The sequence below is a fragment of the Seriola aureovittata genome, chromosome 19 (genome assembly GCF_021018895.1).
Source record: "Seriola aureovittata isolate HTS-2021-v1 ecotype China chromosome 19, ASM2101889v1, whole genome shotgun sequence".
NCBI lineage: Eukaryota > Metazoa > Chordata > Actinopteri > Carangiformes > Carangidae > Seriola > Seriola aureovittata.
The window spans coordinates 20,139,520-20,163,499 of NC_079382.1; the positions used below are offsets into that span (position 1 = coordinate 20,139,520).

Below are 23,980 nucleotides of genomic sequence, written 5' to 3' on the forward strand. Positions count from 1 at the left end.
CACAATCTGAAAGTCTTTTGTACAAAGATCTACAATGATCACAAGCACAGACAGAGCAGCCTTGTAAACTGTTTATTGTCAGGATCATTTGTGTCGTGGTTTAACAGATCGATGCAATGAAGAAACCATCTCTTAAATATGGCCGACATCTGCTCACATGTATGTCCACGTTACAAAACACAGAGGTGATAATAAACATTTCATCAACACCTACTCCTAACAGACACAGTGACGAGCTCCGAGCTCTCGTTTAGCAGAAGTCACACAAGTTATGGATGGAAGATCAACACAGCAGATATGTCGTCTTTAAACCACAAAAACTGGTCATACTGGGGCATTTATTCAAAAGTGTTGTCTGCAGTCCCTGTGCTTCAAAGTGCATGAGATCTGAATTTCATTAAAAATCTCGACAGAGCTGTGGCCGCGCCTCTGATCCATCACCCCGACAGCTGATTCAGGTGTGAAGTGAGATGCAAAAACTGTTTTCCTCTCCCAAGGCACATGTTTCTTTGAGTTCTTCTGAATGTCGGGTCACGACCGCGCCGACACGTTACGATTCAGTCGTGACGTTCAAATCCCAGCTCTGTACATCTGCTGTTGCGTTCACATTGAAGATTTGATGATCTTTGCAGCACTGACTATAACATCCACACAAAGGAACAAATGATTTCAGGGGGATGGGGGAGGAGGGTTATTTTACAAGGTGGACAGAGGTATTTACTGACTCTTCACTGAGGTGGTTCACACGCAATGAAAATCACATTTTTTTTTGTTTCTATCATTTCATCTGAGACGTGCAAGTTAAAGCAATCCTTGTGACGTTTACAAAAGAAACAGAGAATTACCCTGATAACAAAGATCAAAAAACAGCAAAGGTTGCTATTAAACTCTACTAAAATCTACAGTAAAAATAAGAAAATAAAGGCACATGTACAGCGGCAAATCCGTCTTTCTCTTTTCTTTTTCTCAGTTCTGGTTGAGAAGCTGGCAGCAGAGTGGCGTTGTGCAGTTGGTCGCTGCCCGCTTCTCCCTTCCTGTGAAAGATGGCTTCTCGTTGGTCTACTGGTCGGCCGCCGTGACAAGCTCAAACCACTGCCGGAGCGCGTCGCTCAGGGTCTCTGGCAGGGCGTTGACATCTCGCAGGATGACGTAAAAGGGGAAGGGGAACTCCTCCATGTAGGAGCGGATCTCTGGGAGCTCTCCCGGCCCTTTGAATATGGGCACCTTGATGTCGAGGATGGAGTCCTGCAGCAACAGCACCACAGTTTTCGTTACACTTTGTGTATAGAAATTTAGAAAATATAATAACTGTAAAATTCTGCCGTTCTCACCCGTGAGTTGGGGTTGTCAAGTACCACGAAGATGACGAACACGTTTGCGCCGCGTGCCGCTCGTACAGCTGCCATCACCCGTTCCTTCCCCTCCAGGAACAGCCCTCTGCCGTCGGACACGATGACCAGCAGCTGGGCCGTGTCTGTGGAGGGAGGTCAGAGGTCACAGGGGAACAGTAGAGGGTATTTACATGCAGCTCGTCATGGAAACTAAGTAGGTTTGTTTGCATAAGCTACATTTTTCCAAAGCTAACAGCGAACAGAGAAGTTAAATCACGGGAGGTCAGTGAAACTATCATGGTTCCTTGTTCTTACTGACGGCTGGTTCCCTGGTTGGTGAAAGTGAATGAGCAAGTAAACAGCTATTTATTTTAACATCAGACACAAGAACAACACTGGTGCTCATATTCACTCTCTTCTAGCTGTTTTGTCTCCACCATGTGATTGATTACAACAGGATTTATGAGCCAAAAACCCAAAAACAACGAGCTAAAAGTCACTGTAGAAGTGTGTGTGTGTGTGTGTGTATGTGTGTGTGTGTGTGAGAGCTGTTACCTGAGTTCATAGATCCTGGAATCTGCTGCCGAGCTGCGAGAAACATTTTGGTTGACGTCTCCAAAAACTGCAGAGGAGAGAGATGAAGAGAGTCAGTCTGAGGGGAGGGACGTTTAACCACGAGGTGAAGGGGAAATACAGCAAAGAACTCATTTTGATTAAGGAAAAATAACATAATAAACATAATAGACTTTTCTTCTCCTTTTCCTTGTCTTCATCTGTAGCATCAAATGTGATTTTCACTCTATTCCACCATTAAAAAACGTCTGTTTCATTTAGTCTGTTGGTTTAGAGTTGTGCTTATCATCTATCTGTCAGTAACACCTGGAGAAACCAGAGATCCTCCAGTGCGCCACCTAGTGGCCGTACTTCCTTCATATCTCTGTTGACTGATTTTGTAAAGTGGAAAAATAAAAGTAAATTGTAAAGTTTTCTTGAATTCCATTAGAAACATTTCTACATTTCTATGAGGCAGTAATGCTCACACAGGGAGACTCTGTTGTTTCATCTCTCCGTGGGAACACATTATCGAAGTCAGGAGTAAATCATGATTTATAAATGATTCACCCTGACTCCCAGCATCCACTGCAGCATTCTGATCGCAGTCACTCTCATCGTAAACTTCATGTTTAAGGATTCCCGGTCGAGAGCCGGGACCTCGGGTTAGAGTGAACGACAGCGGGTGGAGGATTCTCACCTGTGCTATCCTGGTCTTCTTCTGCTGGAACTGACAGAGTCTGAGGATCCGAGCCCCGGACTCGTCACTGAACTGCTGTTGGAAGGGGTGGAGCAGCTGCACCTGCTCGCCAAAACTGTGACACGGGCAGATGTTAAACACGTCACATCAGTTCGTTCGATAACAAACTGCACATCTGCACGTCTCATCTCTTTGCACCCGAGCATCAGCAATGTGCAAATAAACCAAAAACAAGAACAAAAGAAGAAAAACATTCTCACCTGCACACAGACACCTGGCCGACCTCCAGCAGAGTGAGAGCGTTGATGATCACTGACAGGGATTCAAACGCCAGCTGCAGCGCCGCACACACACAGCAGGGGGTCATGTGTTAGATATTGACTTTCTGACTGTGTCTATTCCGTGTGAAGAGCAGCACGGCAGGTATAAGGTAAGACAACAGGGCAGCGTTACCTGTTTGGAGTGGTTGTCCACCATGCTGGAGGAGTCGTCCACAGCCAGACAGATGTGGTACTCCCTCTTGCTGGGCTTGGTCCTCCTCAGCCAGATCTTGTCTTTGCGGAACTGGCTGGCGATGTAGGGGATCACCTTCCTCATGTTCAGACGCTTCCCTGTGCGGTAATCGCCTCTGTGGAGCAACAGCACCAAAACCATCAGCTCCACCTCTGACACGTTCAACCACGCTGTGTCGTCGCGAGCATCACCATGGATACACAACGAGCCGAGTTTCATCACACAGGAAATCAAGACGACGGGAGGAGCAAGAACTAATAGTTCATTGGAAAATGTATTAAAAATCAAAAACTGAGATCTCCAATTTCAGTCATGTCAATGTGAAACAAAATCAAATTTATATAAATGTACTTTCACTTTGTGACTGAAATTTTACTACATTTTTGTTTTTATTTTCTCGCCTTTATGACTGAAGCACGTATTACTCATGATTACGTATCACAGAAATACACTCGTGAACGTCGGTGCAGGAAGCCCAGGGACTGGATGAAGTGCAGCTGACCTTCAGACCACCTACGACCGGCCAGAGCAGCCGGACCACACGTCACCGAGAGAGTCAGAGCTGAATCAGTGTGGACCCGAGGCTACTCCTCCATCCAGCCGACTTACTGCTAATGTCCGGTGGCAGGAAAATGAACTGGATCAAATGAGTCTCAGGCTCAGAGACCTGGATCCGTCACAACATCCCGGATCCAGCTGCTGCACTCGAGAGACAGAACAGACTCTGTGTGTTTACCTCAGTGATGCCTGGTGCTCACACACAGTCAGAGTGGATGGACAGTGTTTACCAGATGTTGAGTTTTTAATGTGAAGATGTCGACGATATGATCCAGAGAATTCACCAGTGTGTTTGTTGTTTACACTCCTCCAGACGCATGAAGAAGAAAGTCTCTGAATCTTAGATCTCAGCAAAAAGTTGAATCCACTGTAAACTCAAACCTCCATCTCTACCCTGCAGTGTGTGTGTGTGTGTGTGTGTGTGTGTGTGTGTGTGTGTGTGTGTGTGTGGGCACTGACTTGAGCTTGGTGGCCTGTGTGGGCTCCAGGACGAGGCGGAGCTGCTCACACAGCTGCTGGGACAGAGCGGAGGTCAGGGTCTGGTACTGATGCCACATGGAGGCCGCTGCAGTCTCCTGGAACACAGACGGGAAAACATCAGTCACACACACACACATCCTGTCCCCAGGTGACTAATACGGCCACATTTATTGATTCTTATTGATTGTGAATTGGCTTTATTGGTTGAAGGTCCCCTGTGGATGGAGTAGTAGTGGCTCTATCGTACGTATCGTCCTTCCGATGGTTAAACGACGGTTCCACTGATCCACAGGTGGAGGTCATGTGTGCCACGAAGTGCAGCAGCAAAGTGCCAACAAATACAGGAGAGAAGAAGAAGACGACGACGACGACGGCCGCTCACAATTAAACATGGATGTAAACAATCTGCTTTACAAAAGAGGTGCACTCAACAAACGAGCTCAAGGACACACGCTGAGTTTCAGATCCCGACTGATTCTGAACAGACAAACTTAACGATGCAAAGACTCCTGTGTCGGTCTCTCTCACCTCCTCCTGAGTTCCTGGAGCCAGTTTGTGCCAGGCCTCCAGCTGCAGCTCCATCTCCCTCCTGATCTCCTCTGGGTCTCTTTCAGCTCGCTGCAAAAACACACACACACACACACACAGACACACACACACACACACACACACACACACACACACACACACACACACACACACAGGAGAGGCTTTAAAGTGTCAGCCTGCAGCTAAACAGGAGACTGCAGAATGTTTGTGTGGGACTCAGACGTGGCAGGATCAGCTGACGGTCTTGTACCTGCATGGCGTCCAGCAGCAGCTCAGGGACCGTGTGGATCGTGGACTCGGTGTCTCTCTCTGCTCGCTCTTCTCTGGGATGCTGTCGGTCCTTCCACCTCTCCTCCTCATCTTCCTCCTCCTCTTCCCGCCGCTGCACCTCCATCTCCCCGCTGTCTGCGCCTGCACGAGAGGACGAGGAGGGAGAGACGTCAAAGGATGTTTTACACGTTTCACAAAAAAAAACAAAAACAAAACTAGGCGTCATCGTCAGGAGACGGAGATGTGCCGACACCTTTCTGGGAGGCCTTCGTAGAGTCCAGCTGCTCAGGCTTCAGCTCCTGGACCTCGGCAGCTTGGAGGTCTTCTTCCTGGTCCTCCGTTTCCATGGCGACGTCCTCGTCGTTCTGATCTCGTCCTGGTCCTGCGGCGCCCCCGCTGCTTTCTGCTGGTCTGCACTGGCCACATCTGGACACAGAGAGAACCAGCAAACAGCACCGTCATTCATCCGCTGAGACGCAGCTACAGAGGAGTAACTGATATTTACGCTCTCCGCGCTGCGTCCGGCGCAGATGGGCGATCACTGACCATACGTCTGGGTGTCGTAGGACGTCTCTCCCTGTTTGATGTGCTCGTACAGGTCCGACTCCTGCTGGGCGTCGCTCTGCCTGCTGTCCGCACTCCTGTCCTTGCTGCTCTCCACCGTTCGCAGACGCTTGTTCACGCGTTCGTTGTAGTCGCCCGTCGACCGCTCGTTGTCGGCCTGACCTGGTTTCCTCTTGAAGCTCTGGAACAGGGGGGGGAGGGGGGGACACAAACACTGCGATGAGATGGACAGAGAAACAGAGGGGAGGTAGAAGATCTGGATCTGTGCTCTCTGAGAGAGTCGGTCGTACCTGAGTCTTGCTCTGAGTCTGTCTCTGTGAAGCCATCCTCGCCGTGAGCTTTGACTGGTGGCCCTCTGCCTCGCTGGCGTCAGCTGCTCCGCTCCCGTGCTCCTAGCAGACGGGAAGATGTGAATTTTATCTTGTCTTTTTCTATTTAAATCCTATTTAAATGTCTTTTTTAATTAGATATATGTCTTAATGAATGAATGAAGCACTGTGTGAGTGAAGGTGAAGGTGAAGGTGAAGGTGAAGCGAACCTCTTTAGCCTGGTCTCTCTCCGACGCCTCCCCTCCCAGCTCCACAGCTGTGTCGCTCTGGACGTTCTCCTCTCCGGTCTGACCGTCTCTGTCGTGTTCCTTCCTCTCCGCCGACTCCGGCTGCTCCTCATCCTCGGCCCCGCCTTCCTCCTCCTCCTCCTCCTCCTCCTGTGAGCACGAGAAGTCATGAGAGAGAAACGCAGAACAAAACCACGTGTGGAGAACATCAGTGTTGACCAGGTAGAGCAGCACACCTTTGGTTTGTGACCTTTGTCATTAGGAACAGTCAGATCTTCATCTCTCCCTGCCTCCTCTCCTCTCCTCTCCTCCTTCTCTTCGTCTTTCTCGGCAGACTCTTCCTCTCCCTCCGCTCTCTCTCCCTCTCCCTCTCCCTTCTCCTCTTCCTCCTCTTCAGTCTTGGACTCCTGATCCTTCTCCTCCTTCTCCGCCTCGTCCTCCTGCATCTCCTCCGCTCCCTGCTCCTCCCCTCCGTCTTCCTCTCCGTCCTCCTTCTCGTCCAGCTCCATGGCTTTCTCATCGATGTCGAAGGGATTCTCCTCTGCGGAGGGAAAAACATGTAAAGTTCCTTGAAAATTTGAAAGCAAACAGGAAGCACCTGACCACAGTTTCTGCAGCAAAGTGTCTGAAAATTTGCCGTTAAAAGACGTTTTTGATCGATCTAAAATTAAATCTACAAAATTAAATCTCGTTTGACATTAAACTTCTTGGCTCCGGTGCTTCAGTAACTTCATGTATTCCAGAGCAATGACGCCGTTTCCTGGACATGTGTTTGTTTAGTTCAGCAACAGGTCTCACCCTCGCCCTCGCCCTCGCCCTCGCCCTCGCCCTCGCCCTCGCCTCCAGCCTCTTCATCCTGGTCCAGATTGAGATCCTCTGGCAGATCCATGGCCTCGGGCTCGGGTCTCTTGTCCTGCTGACCGTGGTAGGGGTCCACTTCATTCTCATCGAACTCCCTCTGAGAAACGAAAGGGGGAACAGGTCAGACACAGCGAAGACATAAAGACGAGAGAGGAGATGAAGTGAAGGTTTGAAATGTCCGATTCTAATCCTGTATAATGAAAATGACCTCATCTCCCTGCTCGTGGATCTTCTCTTTTTCCTCCTCGTCCGTCTGTTGGTCTTTATCCTGGTTCTTCTTGTCTTTGTTGGCGTCTGCGGCGTCCAGGTTGTCGTCTTTGGCGACCAGCTCCGATTCACCCTAACGCAGAATCCACAGCGTCGACAAAGGAAATCAGGGCACGGCGACAAATGTGACATCGAACTACATCAAATATATAAAACCCCTTGGTCCTGTACCTGGTCCATGCCCTGGCCAGACTCCTCCTCTTTGTCACTTCCTTCCTCGTCCTGATCGTCCTCATCGTCTCCCCACATTCTCTCGTCCAGAGTGTCGGTCTGGCCGTCGCCCAGGTTGCCCATCTTTTTGTCCAGCTCCTCCTCATCCTCTTTATCCGATTCATCGTCTTCACCTGCAAAACGATGAAAGGGGGGGAAGGATCTCATCAGCTGTGATTCAGGGAGAAGTTTGTCGTGAAACCGACGATGTATTTTTACTCGTATTTTCCGGAGCCAGACGTCCGGAGACAAAACCGGGAATGGAACAAACCTGGTTCGTTCTCGTCCCCGTCGTGCATCTGGCCGTCGAAGTCCTCTGACATTTCGATTGCGTTATCTTCTGCCTCGATGTTCCCTTTGTCCTGTTGCTCTTCCTTTTCCTGTCCCTCCTGAGACGTGTCCTCCACCTGGAGGAGGAAGAAGACAGTTCTTCTTAAGAGATTCAGCTGTTACAGGTAATCACCATCATCAATACTGCTAAGCTAATAAGTAAAATTATTTGTAAAAATTTTTTTTTTTAAAATCCTCTCATCACCTGATCTTCGTTCTCAATCTTGTCACTGACGTCTTTGTTGCCCTCGCCCTCTCCAATACCACCACCCTCGTAGTCGTGGAACTCTGTGGCGCCTTCTCCGTCTCCTCCGGCCATCAGCTCCTGAGGGAGGCAGAAGCCCTGAGGAGGAGGAGGAGGAGAGGAGGAGGAGGAGGAGGAGGAGGAGGAGGAGGAGGAGGAGGAGGAGGAGGAAGACACAACAACAACCGTTTATAGTCGCTGCTTTAACTCAATAATACCTGTATCATTATTTTGACAGTGAGAGTGAGAAAACGTCTCGACACGTCCACACCTTCTGAGCGAGCTCGGTGAAGATGCTGGCCAGGACGGACAGCAGCTTGCCCGTGCTCCTGTGTGCTCCCAGCGACACGGCCAGGTAGTAACGCACCAGGTCGGAGTAAATCCCCAGCAGAGGCTCCAGACGCACCAGCGTCCTGCACGCCCTGTCCACCTCCTGACGACACACACACACACACACACACACACACACACACACACACACACACACACACACACACACACACACACACACACACACACACACACAGGAGAGACATTAAAGCCGCGCGGACAGATTTTATGCTTCAAATGAGTAAATACTTTAATTCTCGGCCCTTTAAAATGACTCAGTGCGGGACAGATGTTGCATGTGCAGCTGTTCTTCGTACCTGGAGCTGCGCTGGTTGACAGGTGTCTCTGTGTGTCTTCAGGCCGCTCAGCAGCTTCTCCAGCCGGCCGTTAACATCGCCCACGCTCAGAGCCTCCACCTCAGCCTCCAGCTCCTCCTCCAGCAGACGAGCCAGGTGACCAGGCTTCAGCAGGTCCTCCACAGGCTCTTCATCCTCCTCCTCCACCTCTTCAGCACCATCTGAAACATCAAATGACACTGTGTAAGCAAAGACATCCAGTGTCAGTGTCCTATAACAAGCCACAAGTTACTATCAAGCATAACCTTATCTGAGTCCCTTTGTTCTTACACCTGTTTATCAGACCTCTGGTGTGTTGCACCAGTCAGGTAGACCAGGGTCTCTAGTCTTCAGATGAGAGCTTGAAATGGACAAAACAACTGATCTTAGGCGCTTTATAAGTGTACCGGTTCCAGCACGTCTCCATTAAAATAAATTCTACCAAAGATCCTGTGAAATGAAAACAGTTGTGGATGCAGCAGGAATTCTGCAAACTAATCTATGTTAGTGTGATTCTGACTTTGTTTTCCATCCACCAGTCCTGCAGACAGCACAGTCACAACACTTCCTACATGAACCCAGACAAGAACTTTGAATGAACAATGGCAAGAGAGACATAGAGACCAACAGATCATTGTCACCTCTCTTGACGTCTCCTTGCTTCTCTTTCTCCTGCTCTCTCTCCCGTCTCTTCACCAGCGTCTGGACAGCACACAGCACTGTGTTGATGTTTGTCTCCAGCTCAGCAGAGAACTCAGTAGAGAAGGCAGACTGGTGATCTGTTAAACACAGAGAGGAGGAGAGGTGAATGACGACAGCTTGTCTGCGTGTCTGTCGTAACACCTGAAGGGGTGAGGGTATCAGGGTGACGGGTCAGCGCACCCACCTGTGTGCTGGTGTCCCAGGGAGAGCAGCTGGGTCTTCCAGGTGGTAAACTCAGTGATGGTCGCCTCCACCTGTCCTCTGACGTACTGCAGGCTCTGGGCGATGGTCGGCTGGCTGTCCGCGCTCCCGACACACGTGGCCGGGATGAAGAGCCGCTCCACGCCGGGCATCTGAGCCGCTACAGCCGCCAGCTGGTCGAAGCCCGAGCAGCACGTTACGAAATGGTTCCTGTGGGAAAATCACAGCGTCGTCAGGACCGTTGTGACCGATGCATCGCGTTTCACACAAACTCCTGAGTGACTGTGTTTTACCATGTGTGGAGAACTCTCTCAGTTGTCTGCTGGGCCACCGTGTCCAGCTCCACCTTCAGGGTCTCCGTCTGCTTCAACATTGCAGTCACGCGCTGGTGTAGCTGGCACCAGGTGGCGTCTCCCCTCCTCATCAGACAGCCGGGGGGCTGACGCTGCGCCGCCAGCGGGGACGGGCACCTCAGGGTGTGCTGCCTGCAGCTGCTCGTCTCCTCCTTCTGCTGGAGGTCCTCGGGGCAGCACTGCAGCAGCCAGGCTAGCTGCTGCAGGAGGGTGGTGCACTGGGCAGCCAGCACCTGGCCTCTGCTGACCCAGCCCTGCAGAGAGGCCTGGGGCGGGAGGGCACAGCCTGGGTCCTTACTGTGGCCCTGGAGGTGGGCCCTGAGGCCCTGTATGCTGTGTGTTAGCCTCCTGGAGGTGGTGGGACATAAAGAAGACATTTTACATCTTTATAACTCACTGGATGGGTGGATTTAGTTTAATAATAATACATGTCTTTTGTGTTAAAAGAAAAAAAATGAATGAAGAGAAAATTTCTGCCAATGTATTAAATAGTTTTATTGTGGGGAACTTCCTCCAAACTTTACTTCAATCTCCTATACTATACATTTTGATAATATTTCCAAATATGGGTTTTATAAAAAATAATACAACTTTATATAAAATCCATGAAAAAATATGTAAATCTAAGTCTTGAGGAATCGGGTGCTGACCTGAGATGGACCCACTGCTCGGTGAGTTTGGCCAGCCGTCGCCTCTGTCTGAGCAGCAGCTTGAACATGTGAGAGGAGAAACCTCTACAGCGCTCCACGTTCCCCAGACCCAGCTCCTACAACCAGACGACACAACACAAACTTCAGACCGCTGGAGCCAGAACACACAAACAGCACTTACTGAAGTTGAAATCGGTGCTTCGTCTATAATCCCTGGGCTCGTCGCAGAAGATGCTACAAGATGCTTTACTGTGGATCGCCGGACGAACGCGTCTCACCTTTGCAGGTTGCTGCAGAGCGGTCTGCATGGACGTTTTCCTGGCCCACGAACGATAGAAGTACTTCTGACACCCGTCCCACGCCGTCAGCAGCTCCGTGAACAACCTGCAACATCCACAATTCAGTGTAACTGGTTCTAACCCAAAACAGCATCAACTGGCAATCTCAAGTCAGCTGTTAGTGCATGGTGTGTGTCGACATGTTTTATTTACATGCTCTCAGCCTGCTCCTGGTTGCTGACGGCAGACAGAGCGGTGCTCATCTCCAGCGGCTGCATACAGAGCGTCTTCTCCGGGTCGGCCGTCCTGTTCCACGTCAGGCCTTTACGGTACGACAAACCTGAGGTTGAAGAGACACAGACAGACAGGTTAGTTAGCGTTGGTCAAAGAGTCAAACTAATATGCGACACCTCCGAACGCGAGAGGGAAACTCACCTATCTCTGTGAGCATCTTGAACAGGTCGGACAGAGCTCTCTGCTTCTGCTGCAGGATATGTTTGACCTCAGACTTTTGTTTCTCTTTCTCTGCAGACATGTCAATGGTGAGGCTCTGCAGGTCCCGCAGGTTACTGATGACCTCCACTGCAGAGAAAAGAAAAAGTTCAAAAAGGGCATCTTAAAAAACATGTGAAACGGCCATTTCTTTTTTATCGAGCTATTTCTTTCCTGCCGCTTCTTATCTTGGGGAATCGCCCATGTGCACAAAGCATGAAGCAAAGTGAGACCTGCTCAACAATACACAGCTCCACAGCCAGTCCAGTGGTCAAAAGCTGCACAAAGTCCCTTTAAAATCAAACTGAGTCAACCTTCCAGCAGCCTGGTTTTGCTCAGTGAATATCACGTCAATATTTAGATATTTATTGTGTAAAAGTGGTTTTCGTACCAGTGAAGTAGTCCAGGTCTTCAGCCAGCTCGGGCACTGGGTTTTTCTTCAGGAGCTGGACGCACATTTTCTTCATCTTCCTGGCGAGAACGGGCAGACGTCCCTGCAGAGACGACGCTTCAACGCCTTCCTCCGGGCCCTCGTTCTGAAATATACAGTTTAGCTCAAGGTTATCCATTCGTTATTCACAATCATAATATAAAATTATATAAAACAACAGGGGGAGTGATTATCCATGTGTTATGGTGAGATGATGAACAACAATAGTTTAGAAAAACACTCCTCTATGAGACCTGTGCCTGCAGATCTCTGCCTTTCCCCGGCGGCGTGCTCTTCAGCGCCCGGTGAACCCGGTGGATGGGCGTGTCCTCCGGGTTGGCGTCTTTACTGTCTAAGCTTGTGCTGCTCTCCTGTTCCACCAGAGCGGGAATACTGGCGCCGCTCAGAGCCTCCTCAAACTTCTTGACAAACTTGAAGAGAGTCCTGAGTGAGACAAACATGAGACACTGAGTCCTGCAGAGCGAATGTTCAGCGTAAAGCTGCCAACAGGTAAAAGCCAGGCGATGTCTCACCGATGTGTCTTCTCCACCGACTGTTTGATGGACCAGAAGCTGACATCGTTCCACTTGGAGATCTTGACGAAGTCCTGAGAACAGCAATTTGAATGTTGACACACTGTATATTCATTAATCTGAAATGTGTGGGCAAGGTTTCAAAGTGCTAGTGAGCAATGGAAAAGGACACTAATAAATAAATAAATATACATATATATACCTTGAGCTCCTTCTCGATTGGCTGTCGGAGCTGAGTGATTTTGGTCTGGACGGACTCGGAGAACTGACTGTAGTATTTGTGCAGGTTCCACAGAAGACTGGACAAAGACTCTGTGAAAGAGGCAGCACATTGAAAGCTGTAATTAACATGTCAGAAAAAGGTATAACATAGTTTCTGAAACATGTTCAATCTAGAAGACACACAAAGCAGATGTATTTATGCAATAGTAGTGACGGCTGACCTTGTCCAGGCTGGCGGGGGACCAGAAGGAGGTGGCAGTGGAAGCTGAGCAGCATGGTCAGGCGGGTGTGGAACTCGCCGAGGGGGGAGCCCTCCATGAAGGCCTGGAGGGTGGAGGACACCGAGGACAGGGAGAGGCGCTCCGGCTCCTCGCCTGAGAGGACAGTAACAGAGTTGAAGTAAGTCCTTCATGTGTGATCGTAGTGTAGTAGTGTCAAAAAATAACTATAATCTGAGCTCTGCTATTTGTACCTGTATTAGCCTCCATCCTCTGCTCCTCCAGATACCTCTCCACCAGCTGGTAGATGGAGAACCAGTGTTTGGTTGATTTCTCAGTGCAGCGCTTCATCGCGTTGTCCAGACTGCTCGACCAACAGCTACCACACAGAAGTGACAGGACAAGTTTACATTATAAACATAACAGGACAAGTTAAGGACTAGCTTCAGTTTTAATATCTCTCAAAATTTCAGGGCAGTGGCTGGATTGAATCCCACTGTGTCTTACTTGAGCTCCAGTTTGCGCCACTGGATGATGAGCTGGGTGACTGGTTCCAGCTCCTTGCGCAGAGAGACTGAGCGGCTGGCGTTATTCTCCCAGTCCTGCAGACAGCACAGCAACAGTTGATCACATGCGTCAACACAACCTGCAACTCTAAAAATACACTTCTGGAAAACGCGTGTTTACACACAAGGTTTTCTCGCTAGCGGAGCTCACCTGTGCTTTACTGAGCAGAATCTCCAGACCGTTAAGGAACTTGGCGAGCGGACTGGACAGACTGAAAGCCATGATCCTCTCCATCACCACAGTCAGCTGAAAAACAACACACACACGCAGGATTACACTCTATAGCAACTCGGCCCCCTGTCTCACTGGTCTTGCTTCCTGTTATGTTCCTTGGGTTTAGATAGTGAATTCCCTCTTGCGTCCTTCTTCCGTCTTACTGACCTGTATGAGTGCGGGGTGTTCGGGCCAGTCGTCCAGCCTCTGCTTCACCGCCACACTCAGCTGCTCCAGGACGGGCAGACAGAGGGAGGCCTCGCTCATGTTGGGCTGCTGATAGAAGTCATAGGGTCCTTCTGCGGACACAACCAGACCGTCAGGACCCCCCGAGCCCTGCACCGTGTTCTGGAGGAGGGCCGACAGCAGCAGCTCACTGCCTGTCAGCTGCTGGTCCAGTTCAGCATCTGAATTTTAAAGTGAAACAGCAAACTTTGAGCAAATATTGAACAAAAAAATGCAAACAATATCCCTAATGCATATATACTGTGTTAGTGACCAACCCATCAGATGATAGAAGCGTGACATCACAGGGGCGGCGATCTGATAGGAGGAGACCAGGGCTTTGATGGTTTCCTTGCTGTGATTGGCTGTTGCCGTGCTCTGATACCACAGTGAGCGGGCGTATCTCAGACACAGGCGCTGGTGCACCTGGACCAGAGTGTTCATGGCGGCCGGAGACAGGAAGCCGCTCTCGACGGACTCTTCCTGGGCTGCGTCCTCTGTCTCCAACTCCGTGTCTGCCGGAGCCTCCAGGGTCGGCTGGGAAACGATGTCTGCGAAGTCCTTAATGAAGACGATGGACACAAACAGTGAGCTGCGGGGGGGTCAGGACGACCATGTATGTTTCTACCGTGCACACAACTACTACAATACCTTGTTGAACTGGGGGAACTGGCGCCTGAAGTCCCTCTCCTCCTGCTCGTCTTCAGTCAGGCCTGAGCCGTGCAGTCGACTGCGGCTGCGGTACAGACTGGCCTCCAGCTGCTCTCGCTCCCTCCTCCGTCTCTCCTGATCGTCCCACTCGTTCACCAGAGCCTGAGGAGGAGGAACGTCACGACAGTCGGCACAGCGACAGCATGAGTTTCAAGACTACTACAAAACAACTTGCAAAAATAGAAACCTGTGTTGAATTTATAAAAACAAGACAGTGAGAGAGACAGATGTTTCGAAGCTCTGACCTGGCAGATGTGTCTGAAGAGGCTGCGCGCCTCCTGGCTGAAGTCTCCGGTGGACAGTGTGTGACACTGCACATACAGCAGAGCGTTCAGCAGCAGTGTGGAGGACTGGGGGACCACGTGTTCAGGGTCCTGTTGGGGCAGAAGCCTCACCAGGCAGCGCAGAACGTCCATGCACGCCGTGGAGCAGAGGAAGTCGGCCCGGGACAGGTACGACGGCAGGCCGGCGGACAGAGAGGGGAAGGCCATAAGGCAGGACACCAGCTTGGGCAGACCTGGTACCGGCGTGAGTGAGGCGGCCAGCTGGGAGGCCACCAGCCTCATGCCGTGCCGGAGCTGGAGGATGCCGGTGCGCACTGGCCCGACCACGTCAGGGTACAGAGGGTAGTCCTCCAGCAGCCTCTGGCAGAAGCGCTGCTGGGAGTTCTGCCACACAACCTCCTCCTTCAGCAGATTGTGAACCATTGACCTGGGTTTGGAGGAGTCCTGCGCGGCCTTAAGCAGGTGGGACAGCAGGTCCTCCACTCTAGACGCCTGGCCGATGCTGCAGAGATAGTGCTGCAGGTCCTGGAAGAGTCGACCGTACTGGGGCTCGTGAGGGCGGCAGGCCTGCTTCCTGGAGAGCTCCGCGATCTGCTCCTTCACCTGCTGCATGCGGATCCACAGGTACCTGCAACCACAAGTCAGGGAGGTACGTGGTTAAAAGGAAGGTTAAACAACTGTAAAGAGTGGTTATCTGAGTTACCGTAGCCTGTCAGCTCCAACCAATTCTTAATTCTCCTCCCTGATTTAGTTTAGTTAAATAAACATTTTGAATGTTCCTGAGGAAAGTAAACTTACTGACCTCCCCTAGTTAAACCAACACTCTGGCTTTTATGGTCATTTTTGAACGTGCCGCTGGCTCTGACCTGATTCGAGGATGCTGGAAGCCGTCGGTGGTGCTGCTCTCCTCCAGCTCTGCTCCAGTCATCAGCTGCGACGACAGGCTGCGTCCTCTCCACTCCTCCTGCAGCAGAGCCAGCTGCAAGAAGCACAGGGGGACACAACGATCCAGTCATCAGTTAAAAGTGTTTCCAGCTCTAACCGCCTTCTTCCTGCATGTAACGTGTAAAACACTGAAGAGATATTTGATACTTTTTCACTTCTGCTGCAGCAATTAGACCTAAACTGATAAATCAGCCAGGACAAAATACTATATGTCAGCTGATAAGTGACAAGAAACTAAGGTTTAAAGATCTTTAAATTGCTGACCTCCTGCTGAGCGTAGTTGAGTTTGTAGGCCCTCTTCACAGCTGGGTCAAAGATGGTCTGAGGTGTCCACACTTTGATCTGCAGCAGGCCCATGTTGACCCAGAACACTCCGGAGCGGACCAGCGAGTTGGAGCCTTGGACCTTGCTCTGGACGTACTGCTGCAGGCAGGTGACGCAGGACTCCACCAGGCTGTCTGGGAGCAGGTTGGGGGGCAGGAAGTCTCTGAAGACCGTCTGGATCTCCTGGGCAGCGATCAGAGGGTCAGAATCCTCCACCAGGCTCTCGCAGCTCTCCATGTAGCCCTCCTGCAGGCTGGGAGGCAGCAGGTCTGCCATGCTCTGCAGCTGTCGGCGCAGGACCACGCCCTGGAGCCTGAAGTCTGTGCCCCTGTGGGTGACGATGTGCGGGTGATTAGAAACTCATTTTTGGAGAGACTGAACACTTGAGGACCTGTGAATGTATGTTCTTTTCTAACCTACCTGAACTCAGCCAGTGCAGGGATGGCCATGTTGTCCCACAACACTGCAGACACGTCCTGCAGCTGCTGGATCCTCTCCTTCCACTCCCCCAGGGTGACATGGGAGAGGGAGAGGAGGGCGGTTGCCGACGGCTCCCAGCGACCTCCAGTCTCACTGCTGATGAGCACTCCCAGCATGCAATGTGACCACACTGCTTTACTCAGCAAGGCCGGACCCTGACAACAACACGGACAAAACAGCAGCAGGACACGTGTTAATTATCTTTAATAGTCTGCGGCTAAAACCGTGACATCTACGGCAGATGGTAAACGGCCAGTACCATATTATCTGCTCCGTGGGGCAGCTTTGGACCCGGCTGGGTCTCAGGATTCATCGGGTCCCATTTCAGCCAGCGGTCTGGGTCCGAGGTCACACAGCTGGTCCACAAAGCACTCAGAGCCTCTGACAGCAGCTCGCACCATACAAACTGCAGCTCCTCAGCCGGCTGCAGGGGAGAAGGATCATCAGCGTAACTGCTTAAGTTTGCAGCCGTGAATGATACTTTCTTATTTTTTGTGTATTTTATCTGATAGTTCATTAATTGTCAGAGTTGTTGAGAATTAATTTTCTGCTTTTGCAAAGAAATTCCTTATTCCACTGACCCTGTCACTGCTGAGCAGGAACCAGAGAGCCTGGAGCTGACTGACGTTCATCGGCGTGGACTGGAGGCAGTAACGAAGATGCCTGGAGAGTTCCCGACGCAAGCTGTCCTCCGCCTCCTGATCACTGCAGGTCAACAGGAATAGTTCATTTAACAGTCGACTGGTTCCATATCAGTCCTCACAAATGTTTTTGTTTTGTTAAGGGGTTTAAAAAAGAAAAAAGAAGACTTTTACCCAGGAGACAGAGCCAAGTGAAGCAGGTCAGTGCTGAGTCGCAGCTGGTTGAGCACAGCCAGTTCTTCCATCAGGGGCCAGAGCTGGGCCCTGCGGCTGAGCTGCTGCAGCTCCTGTCTGGCCAGGTGGACTCCATCTGCTGGATCCTCACCCTCAGACATGGAACAGCTCTCCAGGAGACCTCTGGCGTTCATCTGACGCTGCTGCTGCTCCACACTCGACACCAACCTCTCCAACACTCCTGGCGGGAAAATATGTTGAGGAATTTCATATCAATTACAAACTGCACCTTTAATATCACAAGTGAGAAGAGTTGAAACAAGATAAAAGGTTCAGTGCTCCACCAGCATTGATCCTAAAGCCTGAACAGCAGAGGGAATAAAGTGCATACAGTCTTTGTTTTTTACCATAGAAAAACAGTAAGATGAGGCCTCATGCAGGAACCACTAGTAACAAAATTTGTTCCTTATAAGCATGTACGACTCATCACATTCACCAATTTCCCTGCATGTATAATTCAAAGGTTGTAGAAAGTGAGATTTCCGTGTGTTCATTTGATTATAGAGCAGGTCCAGGTGCGAGATTACAAGACAGACAGATGTTGAGAACACGCTGCACAATCGTTGGATGGTAATCTTAGGGAACAAGATGAATCACGTATAGATATTATGCCTCTCTCCAGATGTTTGCGCTTGTACATTTTAAATTTGAATTAACTTAATTTGAATAAATGTGGAGTTTAAATATGATACTCAAATCAAATAAAATAAAATAAAAAATTTACTGTAAAATTAATCTGTTCACTGTAACAGTGTGATGAACATTATGACCTTAAAGATATTAAACAACTTTTATGTGTAAAAGGACGATGAAAAGATTCTTTATTTGCTCTTTGGTGTCATTTTTATTAATATCATTTGGAGACAAACAGAGATGAAGACCCAATAATGAGCAGGAGTCATTCCTAATAAAGTGATCCGCGAGTTTAGTTCGCCTTTTTTTGACCTGATGATGGCGCTAGACAACAGACAATGTGTGGCCATCATTAGGAGGCTTTCCACACCATAACTTTGTGCTGGACTCACGTTAGACAAAACTGTCAACCAACTGAACAACAACATCAAAACTCTCAGATCTTTCTGTGACATGAGCTCACCAGACTTCTGTGGGTCCAGCTGATTGTTCGCCAGCAGAACGAGGCCCCAGGCTTCCAGCAGACTCTCTTTGATGTCCAGCATGAGCCCTGCACCCTGAAGTCGGACCAGCTCCTGCCGCCAAGGACCAGCGGTGCCGTCCAGCCTCAGATCGCTCACATCTAAGGCTTTACTCAGGCGCCGCAGCCGAGACGCGCACTTCCCCACCGACTCCAGCTGCAGCAGGAGATGGAGAAGTGATGTTGAGTAAATATAGACAAAGATTTTTGACTGAGAGTAAATTAAAGTCGATGGAGTCTTTCCCCACCTTGAATGGCAGAGCTTTCCCCAGAGTTTTTTGGATGCCTTTCAGTGCAGTGGCCACAGACACCGGGGTGGACAGGACAGTCTGGATGGCTGCGGAGACCACCTGCAGCTCCTGGTGACCTCTGGACACGGCACAGTCACAATACATTCACTTAAAATCATATCATATCTCCAATGTTAGTTTTGTAGCAGCAAATGGATAAAAAAATTTAACTAAAATGTCCGATTCTTTAGATTATGTGGAGAAAAATATTTACTCGAATGTGGCCTCAGTGTCTCCCAGCAGCAGCTGTGGCAGCCGGAGGATGAGGTGTTTCTGCACCCACTGCCAGTGCAGAGACAGCACAGAGATGCCCTGGGAGTCGGCCGGCAGCGTGCTGCAGACGTCCCAGAAACGGTCGAGCCACTGCAGCAACTGCAGGATCTAAACGCACCACGGGTAGAGTCTCGTCAGTGAGGAGACGACAGCAAAGCCCTTATTTTAGAAGATGCCTGTGTAACCTCTGAGGATTTGTTCTCACTTCATAATGTCGCAGTAACTTTAAGCGTCATGGTCGGCTTTTAATTGATCTTACCTCATTGCATTTCATTCCCGCTCTTTCTGTAATGACTAACCTGTTCTATTTATTGTTAATTACCTCGCTAGCTAAGATACAAGCAGTTATAATAATATTATTTCTGTAGGAGTAGAAGTACAAGAGGTAGTGAAGTAGCAGTACTAGAGGTACTGCTAACATAGCACAGTAAAAGTTGTATCAGAAGTAGCAGCAGTAGCAGTAATAATAGTACTAGCAGGAGTGCTAATAGTGGCAGCACTAACAGTAACAATAGTAATAGCAATAGCTGCTAGTAGTATCAGTAGCAGTAATAAAAGAAGTAGGAAATAAAGTTAGCAGCTAGTAATAGTAGTAGCGTTGGTAGCATCAGCAGCTAGCATTAGCAGTAATAATAGTAGTCATAGTAACAGTAGCAATAGCAAAAATAGGTAGAGTAGAGGTAGAAACAAGAGCAGTACTAGTAGCAGCAGATAGAAGTAGAAAAAATAATAGTAGTAGCAGCTAGCAGTAATAATATTAGCAGCAGTGGTATTAGCAATAGCAGCAATAGTAGCATTAGTGGTAGCAGCAGTAATAGCAGCAGCAGTGACAGAAGGAGTTGCAGTAACAGCAACAACAGCAGCAGTTGTAAAGCAGTTATGATATTTTCATACAGGAGCCGTCACCTCAAACATGATGTGGTCTGAGATGTAGGGCTGTCCACTCTGCACAGCCTGTAGAGTGAACGAGTTCCACAGGTCAAAGAAGGTCTGGAGGTGCATCAGCACTGGATGGGGCAGGTGACCGATATCCACAGTCCCTGCGAGGGGAGGGTAAAACACAAGCTCATTATACCCAGTCGTGCAGGTGAGTGTCAGGTAGCGAGAGCTGTGTCCGGTGCGTACCTTTGCTGAAGGCTGTGGCTATTCTCAGAGCACAGTTCTGAGCTGACAGGTTGACAGCACAGGTGCAGATGACGGACCTCTCCTCTCTGTCCATCATCAGAACAATCCTAACAACAAACACAGACAAATTCATTACACACATTTTAGAACAGCATTATGCATTTCATTTCTAACTCCGAGCAATGTTTTACTGCAGTTAAGAGTGTGAATCCCGCACATGCCAAGCGATATAAAGTCGATCTGTTACCTGTTGGCAACCGTGTTCAGCGCCTCCAGAAACTCCATGTATCTTTCCTCGTCCTCAAAGTTACACTTATTGGCTAAAATGTCCAGATATTGTTTATTCCAGCGCATGTCCACCAGAATCCTGTATTCATCTGCAACATAACAGACAATGATTATTAAGTTGTTGATTGACAGAGACGTCTTTTAACTCTACGACTATCGTTTTGACAGATGGTTGGAAACTAAATTTATTTCTAAAATTTTAACTTTTTTTATTGACTTCAGTATGAAAATGATTACTTCCTTGTTTTCAACACTGAAATTATTCTCTGAACTTTTCCAACTAACCTCCACAATCATCTTCTACATACAAGTGAGACGGTACATACATGCACTTCAAACCAGAGTTGCAGTGAGTGCATCAAAACATTGATGATTACCTGTGCTGTGAGGCTGGAGCAACTCTGCTAGTGATTTGCCCTTAGAGGCAAGTTTGCTACCAAACACGGCCTTCAGCGCTCTGTTTCCCGCCTCCACCTGGACCAGCGCTGAATCTGGAAGAGTCGAGAACGGCATAGTTTTAGGATCCAAAGTGCTGGATAATTCTGCAGTAATTCCCGTCTTTCCGAGAAAATATATTTTCACTGCGCATGAACATCTTGTTTTGAGTATAAAACCTCTTTATTTTAAGTCTAAAATTGTGCAAGAGTAACAAACCAGGGGCATATTTGTAGCTCTTCCCCAGGTGTGAGAGCCAGCTGCTGCGGAGGATCCAGTCTCCATGAGAGGCTCTCTCTGTGACCAGTTTCACCGCTGTGGGGATCAGCCTCAGAGCGTCTCCTTCCTCCAGATCCACCACTCCGTCAGAGAACACCAGGCCTTCATGGACACCGCTGCTCTGCAGCGCCCTCTGCAGGTCACTCAGACTCAGTGGCCGATTCCTGCGCACACAGACAATAATAGACTCATGACTTTTTACCTTTTTGATGTTGGGTGGGGCCTCACCTTTTACACTGCTAGCACCTTCTACAAATAGACTGAAACGGCAAACTCTTTAACATTTAAATTAACTTCATCTTTTTCTAAGTTGCTTCAGCACTGATGCGTCGTACGCTGCAGACTCATGCTGCTGCTGTCGCCATCCTCACCGTTTGCCCTGCAGGCTGAGGGTGTTCAGGCAAAACGACAGGACCTGTCCGTCTCGGAGAACGGCGGAGAAGCACGAGTCCTCTGTGGAGAGGAGAGCGGATGGGAAGCCGTCGGGCCAAACCCCCGCACACAGCAGCCCGCTGCCCCAGTCCTCCGTGTCGAGGATGGCCAAGTGCTGCTCAATCACCTGCTGGGCTTGCTACAGGGGAAAAGAGCGCGGTGATGTTTATTCATGAATGTGCTCATTAGATTTAATTTCGCAGAAATATTACAGTAGGTAACGGTAATAACTGATAATAACCGATACCTTCTGGGTGGCATTGGTGCGCTGGCAGAGGGAGTACGCCTCCCCACAGGCGTGCTGCAGGGCGCTGGGTAAATCCACTCCTCTGTGCAGCTGGCAGGACAGCAGGGTGGCAGCGTGGAGGAGGGAGGCCAAGGAGGAGGCGGGGGAGTCTGAAAGACGGAAGCCAGAGAGTCTTTTAACTCTGCAGCCCGACTGACCATCCATTCATCTGTTGGTGACATTCAGTACTTACCCCAGATGGCGGCTTTGATGCCTTTGTGTATTTCAATCAGCAGATCACACACACAGTCCCCGGTCACCCCAGCAGTGTGAAGCAGGGTCTTCAGGTCCAGTGAGTCCCAGCAGACCCCCTCATGTTCCCCGGGGATGTAGACCTCCACCCCTCTGTTCCTCATGGCTCTGGAGAGCTCCCCGTGCACAGGGTCCATGGTCAGGAACAACCTGCACAGCGCACACATCACCTGAGCACGGGCTTATTCAACGACTTCCACAAAAAAAGAAGAAGAAGAAAACGAGCTGTCATTATTCTCAGTACCTGAAGTTTGGGTGTGGGGTGATTTGTGGGGTCTTCCCGTCTATGACGCCGCGTTCGTTGATGGTGAGGGATCCGCCGGGCTCCAGCAGAGCGTTGAGACGATCCAGGACGGAGGCGCTGAGCAGATAAAACACAATCAGTTCAAATCACTCAATTTAAGCTGGTCAATCATCATCATTTAAATGCGGTTTTCTTCGAACACTTCTCCCTCCTCACCCGCAGAAGTTGACGTTGTCCATGAGCAGCCAGTCGCCAGCCTGCAGCGCCTGCACCAGCATGCCGTCCAACCACTCGAAGCCTCCGTTCGTCCAGCCGTCCTCCAGTTGAGCCAGACGTTCCTTCAGCAGCGTGAAGTCCATCTGCAGCTTGGACATGTCTGGAGGACAAAACACGGACATTTCGCGGCAGTGGAAACACGTTCTTATACTCTCTTGTTCTCATTCTTATGTCCAGTTTTCCCCTTTATCCCCCGTTACCTGTGAAGACTTTGAGCTTGGTGTTGAGCTTCTGCAGCAGGAGGATGATGACCTCCAGCTTGTTCAGAGCCTCCGAGTCGACCGTCCCTCCGGTTTTCTGCAGCCCTTTCTCCTTCAGCCAGTGGCAGAACAGGCCCCACGTCTGCAGCAGGAACTCTGTGTCCTGGATGCCCACGTCCAATGACATCAGGCCCCGTCTTATTACCATGGCAACTATGTAGTCCACACTCTCCAGCACTTGTTGCCAGGGTCGCATGATATCCACCTGGAGATGAGGAAGAGAGTGCAGGTTGATGCGGGCTGATGTTTTCAGACGGTGAACAGGTCTGGGGAAACTAGGATCATGACTTCCTGGTTACCTGCTCGAAGCCTCCCAGCAGCTCGGTGGTATCCATGGCGCTGTTCATGGCCATGACTCTGAGGCGGTGTCCTGTCAGCAGGGCCAGCAGTCTCACCAGGCTGGTCTTCGCGCTGGCTGTGGGGCCGACCAGTATCGTCATCCAGCCCATCTCCACACACTTCATCAGGGACTCCAGGGGCCGCAGGGCCTGGTGTGTGATGGACAGAGGGGGGTCCAGGGCCACGGGGGCTCCGCCGCTGCGCTGCAGGACAGAGAAACCCACCTACAAGGACAATCCACGAGAGAAGAAACCTTTAACTTTGTTCACACAATTTTCAAACAATTGCTGGCGAGAATCAAGATGAGGTTTTTTTTTAATTAACCTGCAGGTTGAGTGGCGTGATGTGGAACTGTCTGGAGCCGCTGTATGGCTCGAAGTCCTCCCCGAACACCTTCCTGAACACAGACAGCACCTGAGGGGGACACGAGGACACGAGTGTTTTATTCACTTCACAACGCCAGGAGCATAAAGCATCGAGTTCTGGTGGAGCAGAATACCTGAGCCTTGTCAGCCTCCGTCCTCATCCTGTCGGCGTACACCAAAGCGACATGCTGCCCGGGACTGAAGAATCCCGGCGACTGGTCGGCTTGCATCAGCTGACACCACCGGAACATGTCGCGCAGGTTGAACTCCCAGGGGCTTCCCTTCTGACCCCACCGCCGCTCCACACTCACTTCCTGGACGAGCTGCGGG

The 23,980-nt window shown here is 50.0% G+C and overlaps 1 protein-coding gene across 1 annotated transcript in view; it reads right to left on the minus strand.

Annotated features, from left to right (window-relative positions):
- Positions 1-57: 57 nt before the first annotated feature.
- The window catches only part of mdn1 (midasin AAA ATPase 1), a 42,827-nt gene continuing 18,904 nt past the window's right edge, over positions 58-23,980 (minus strand). Inside the window, 64 exon segments of the mRNA XM_056405436.1 lie at positions 58-1,245; positions 1,332-1,474; positions 1,887-1,953; positions 2,584-2,698; positions 2,844-2,917; positions 3,037-3,211; positions 4,114-4,229; positions 4,663-4,752; positions 4,934-5,094; positions 5,207-5,318; positions 5,321-5,379; positions 5,500-5,698; positions 5,808-5,909; positions 6,056-6,223; positions 6,310-6,614; positions 6,872-7,031; positions 7,143-7,274; positions 7,373-7,545; positions 7,683-7,818; positions 7,947-8,084; positions 8,257-8,418; positions 8,633-8,832; positions 9,292-9,429; positions 9,537-9,763; positions 9,847-10,254; positions 10,557-10,672; positions 10,835-10,940; positions 11,048-11,174; positions 11,270-11,416; positions 11,718-11,862; positions 12,011-12,200; positions 12,290-12,363; positions 12,492-12,601; positions 12,733-12,885; positions 12,984-13,108; positions 13,237-13,331; positions 13,447-13,542; positions 13,678-13,916; positions 14,013-14,295; positions 14,386-14,547; positions 14,691-15,357; positions 15,596-15,708; positions 15,939-16,326; positions 16,419-16,633; positions 16,738-16,902; positions 17,060-17,183; positions 17,294-17,534; positions 18,450-18,663; positions 18,755-18,875; positions 19,011-19,177; positions 19,976-20,109; positions 20,195-20,301; positions 20,442-20,571; positions 20,860-20,973; positions 21,137-21,360; positions 21,568-21,767; positions 21,876-22,024; positions 22,108-22,316; positions 22,411-22,527; positions 22,627-22,786; positions 22,887-23,151; positions 23,246-23,509; positions 23,610-23,699; positions 23,785-23,973. Coding sequence (XP_056261411.1) covers positions 1,060-1,245; positions 1,332-1,474; positions 1,887-1,953; positions 2,584-2,698; positions 2,844-2,917; positions 3,037-3,211; positions 4,114-4,229; positions 4,663-4,752; positions 4,934-5,094; positions 5,207-5,318; positions 5,321-5,379; positions 5,500-5,698; positions 5,808-5,909; positions 6,056-6,223; positions 6,310-6,614; positions 6,872-7,031; positions 7,143-7,274; positions 7,373-7,545; positions 7,683-7,818; positions 7,947-8,084; positions 8,257-8,418; positions 8,633-8,832; positions 9,292-9,429; positions 9,537-9,763; positions 9,847-10,254; positions 10,557-10,672; positions 10,835-10,940; positions 11,048-11,174; positions 11,270-11,416; positions 11,718-11,862; positions 12,011-12,200; positions 12,290-12,363; positions 12,492-12,601; positions 12,733-12,885; positions 12,984-13,108; positions 13,237-13,331; positions 13,447-13,542; positions 13,678-13,916; positions 14,013-14,295; positions 14,386-14,547; positions 14,691-15,357; positions 15,596-15,708; positions 15,939-16,326; positions 16,419-16,633; positions 16,738-16,902; positions 17,060-17,183; positions 17,294-17,534; positions 18,450-18,663; positions 18,755-18,875; positions 19,011-19,177; positions 19,976-20,109; positions 20,195-20,301; positions 20,442-20,571; positions 20,860-20,973; positions 21,137-21,360; positions 21,568-21,767; positions 21,876-22,024; positions 22,108-22,316; positions 22,411-22,527; positions 22,627-22,786; positions 22,887-23,151; positions 23,246-23,509; positions 23,610-23,699; positions 23,785-23,973 — 10,881 coding nt within the window. The 3' untranslated portion in view covers positions 58-1,059.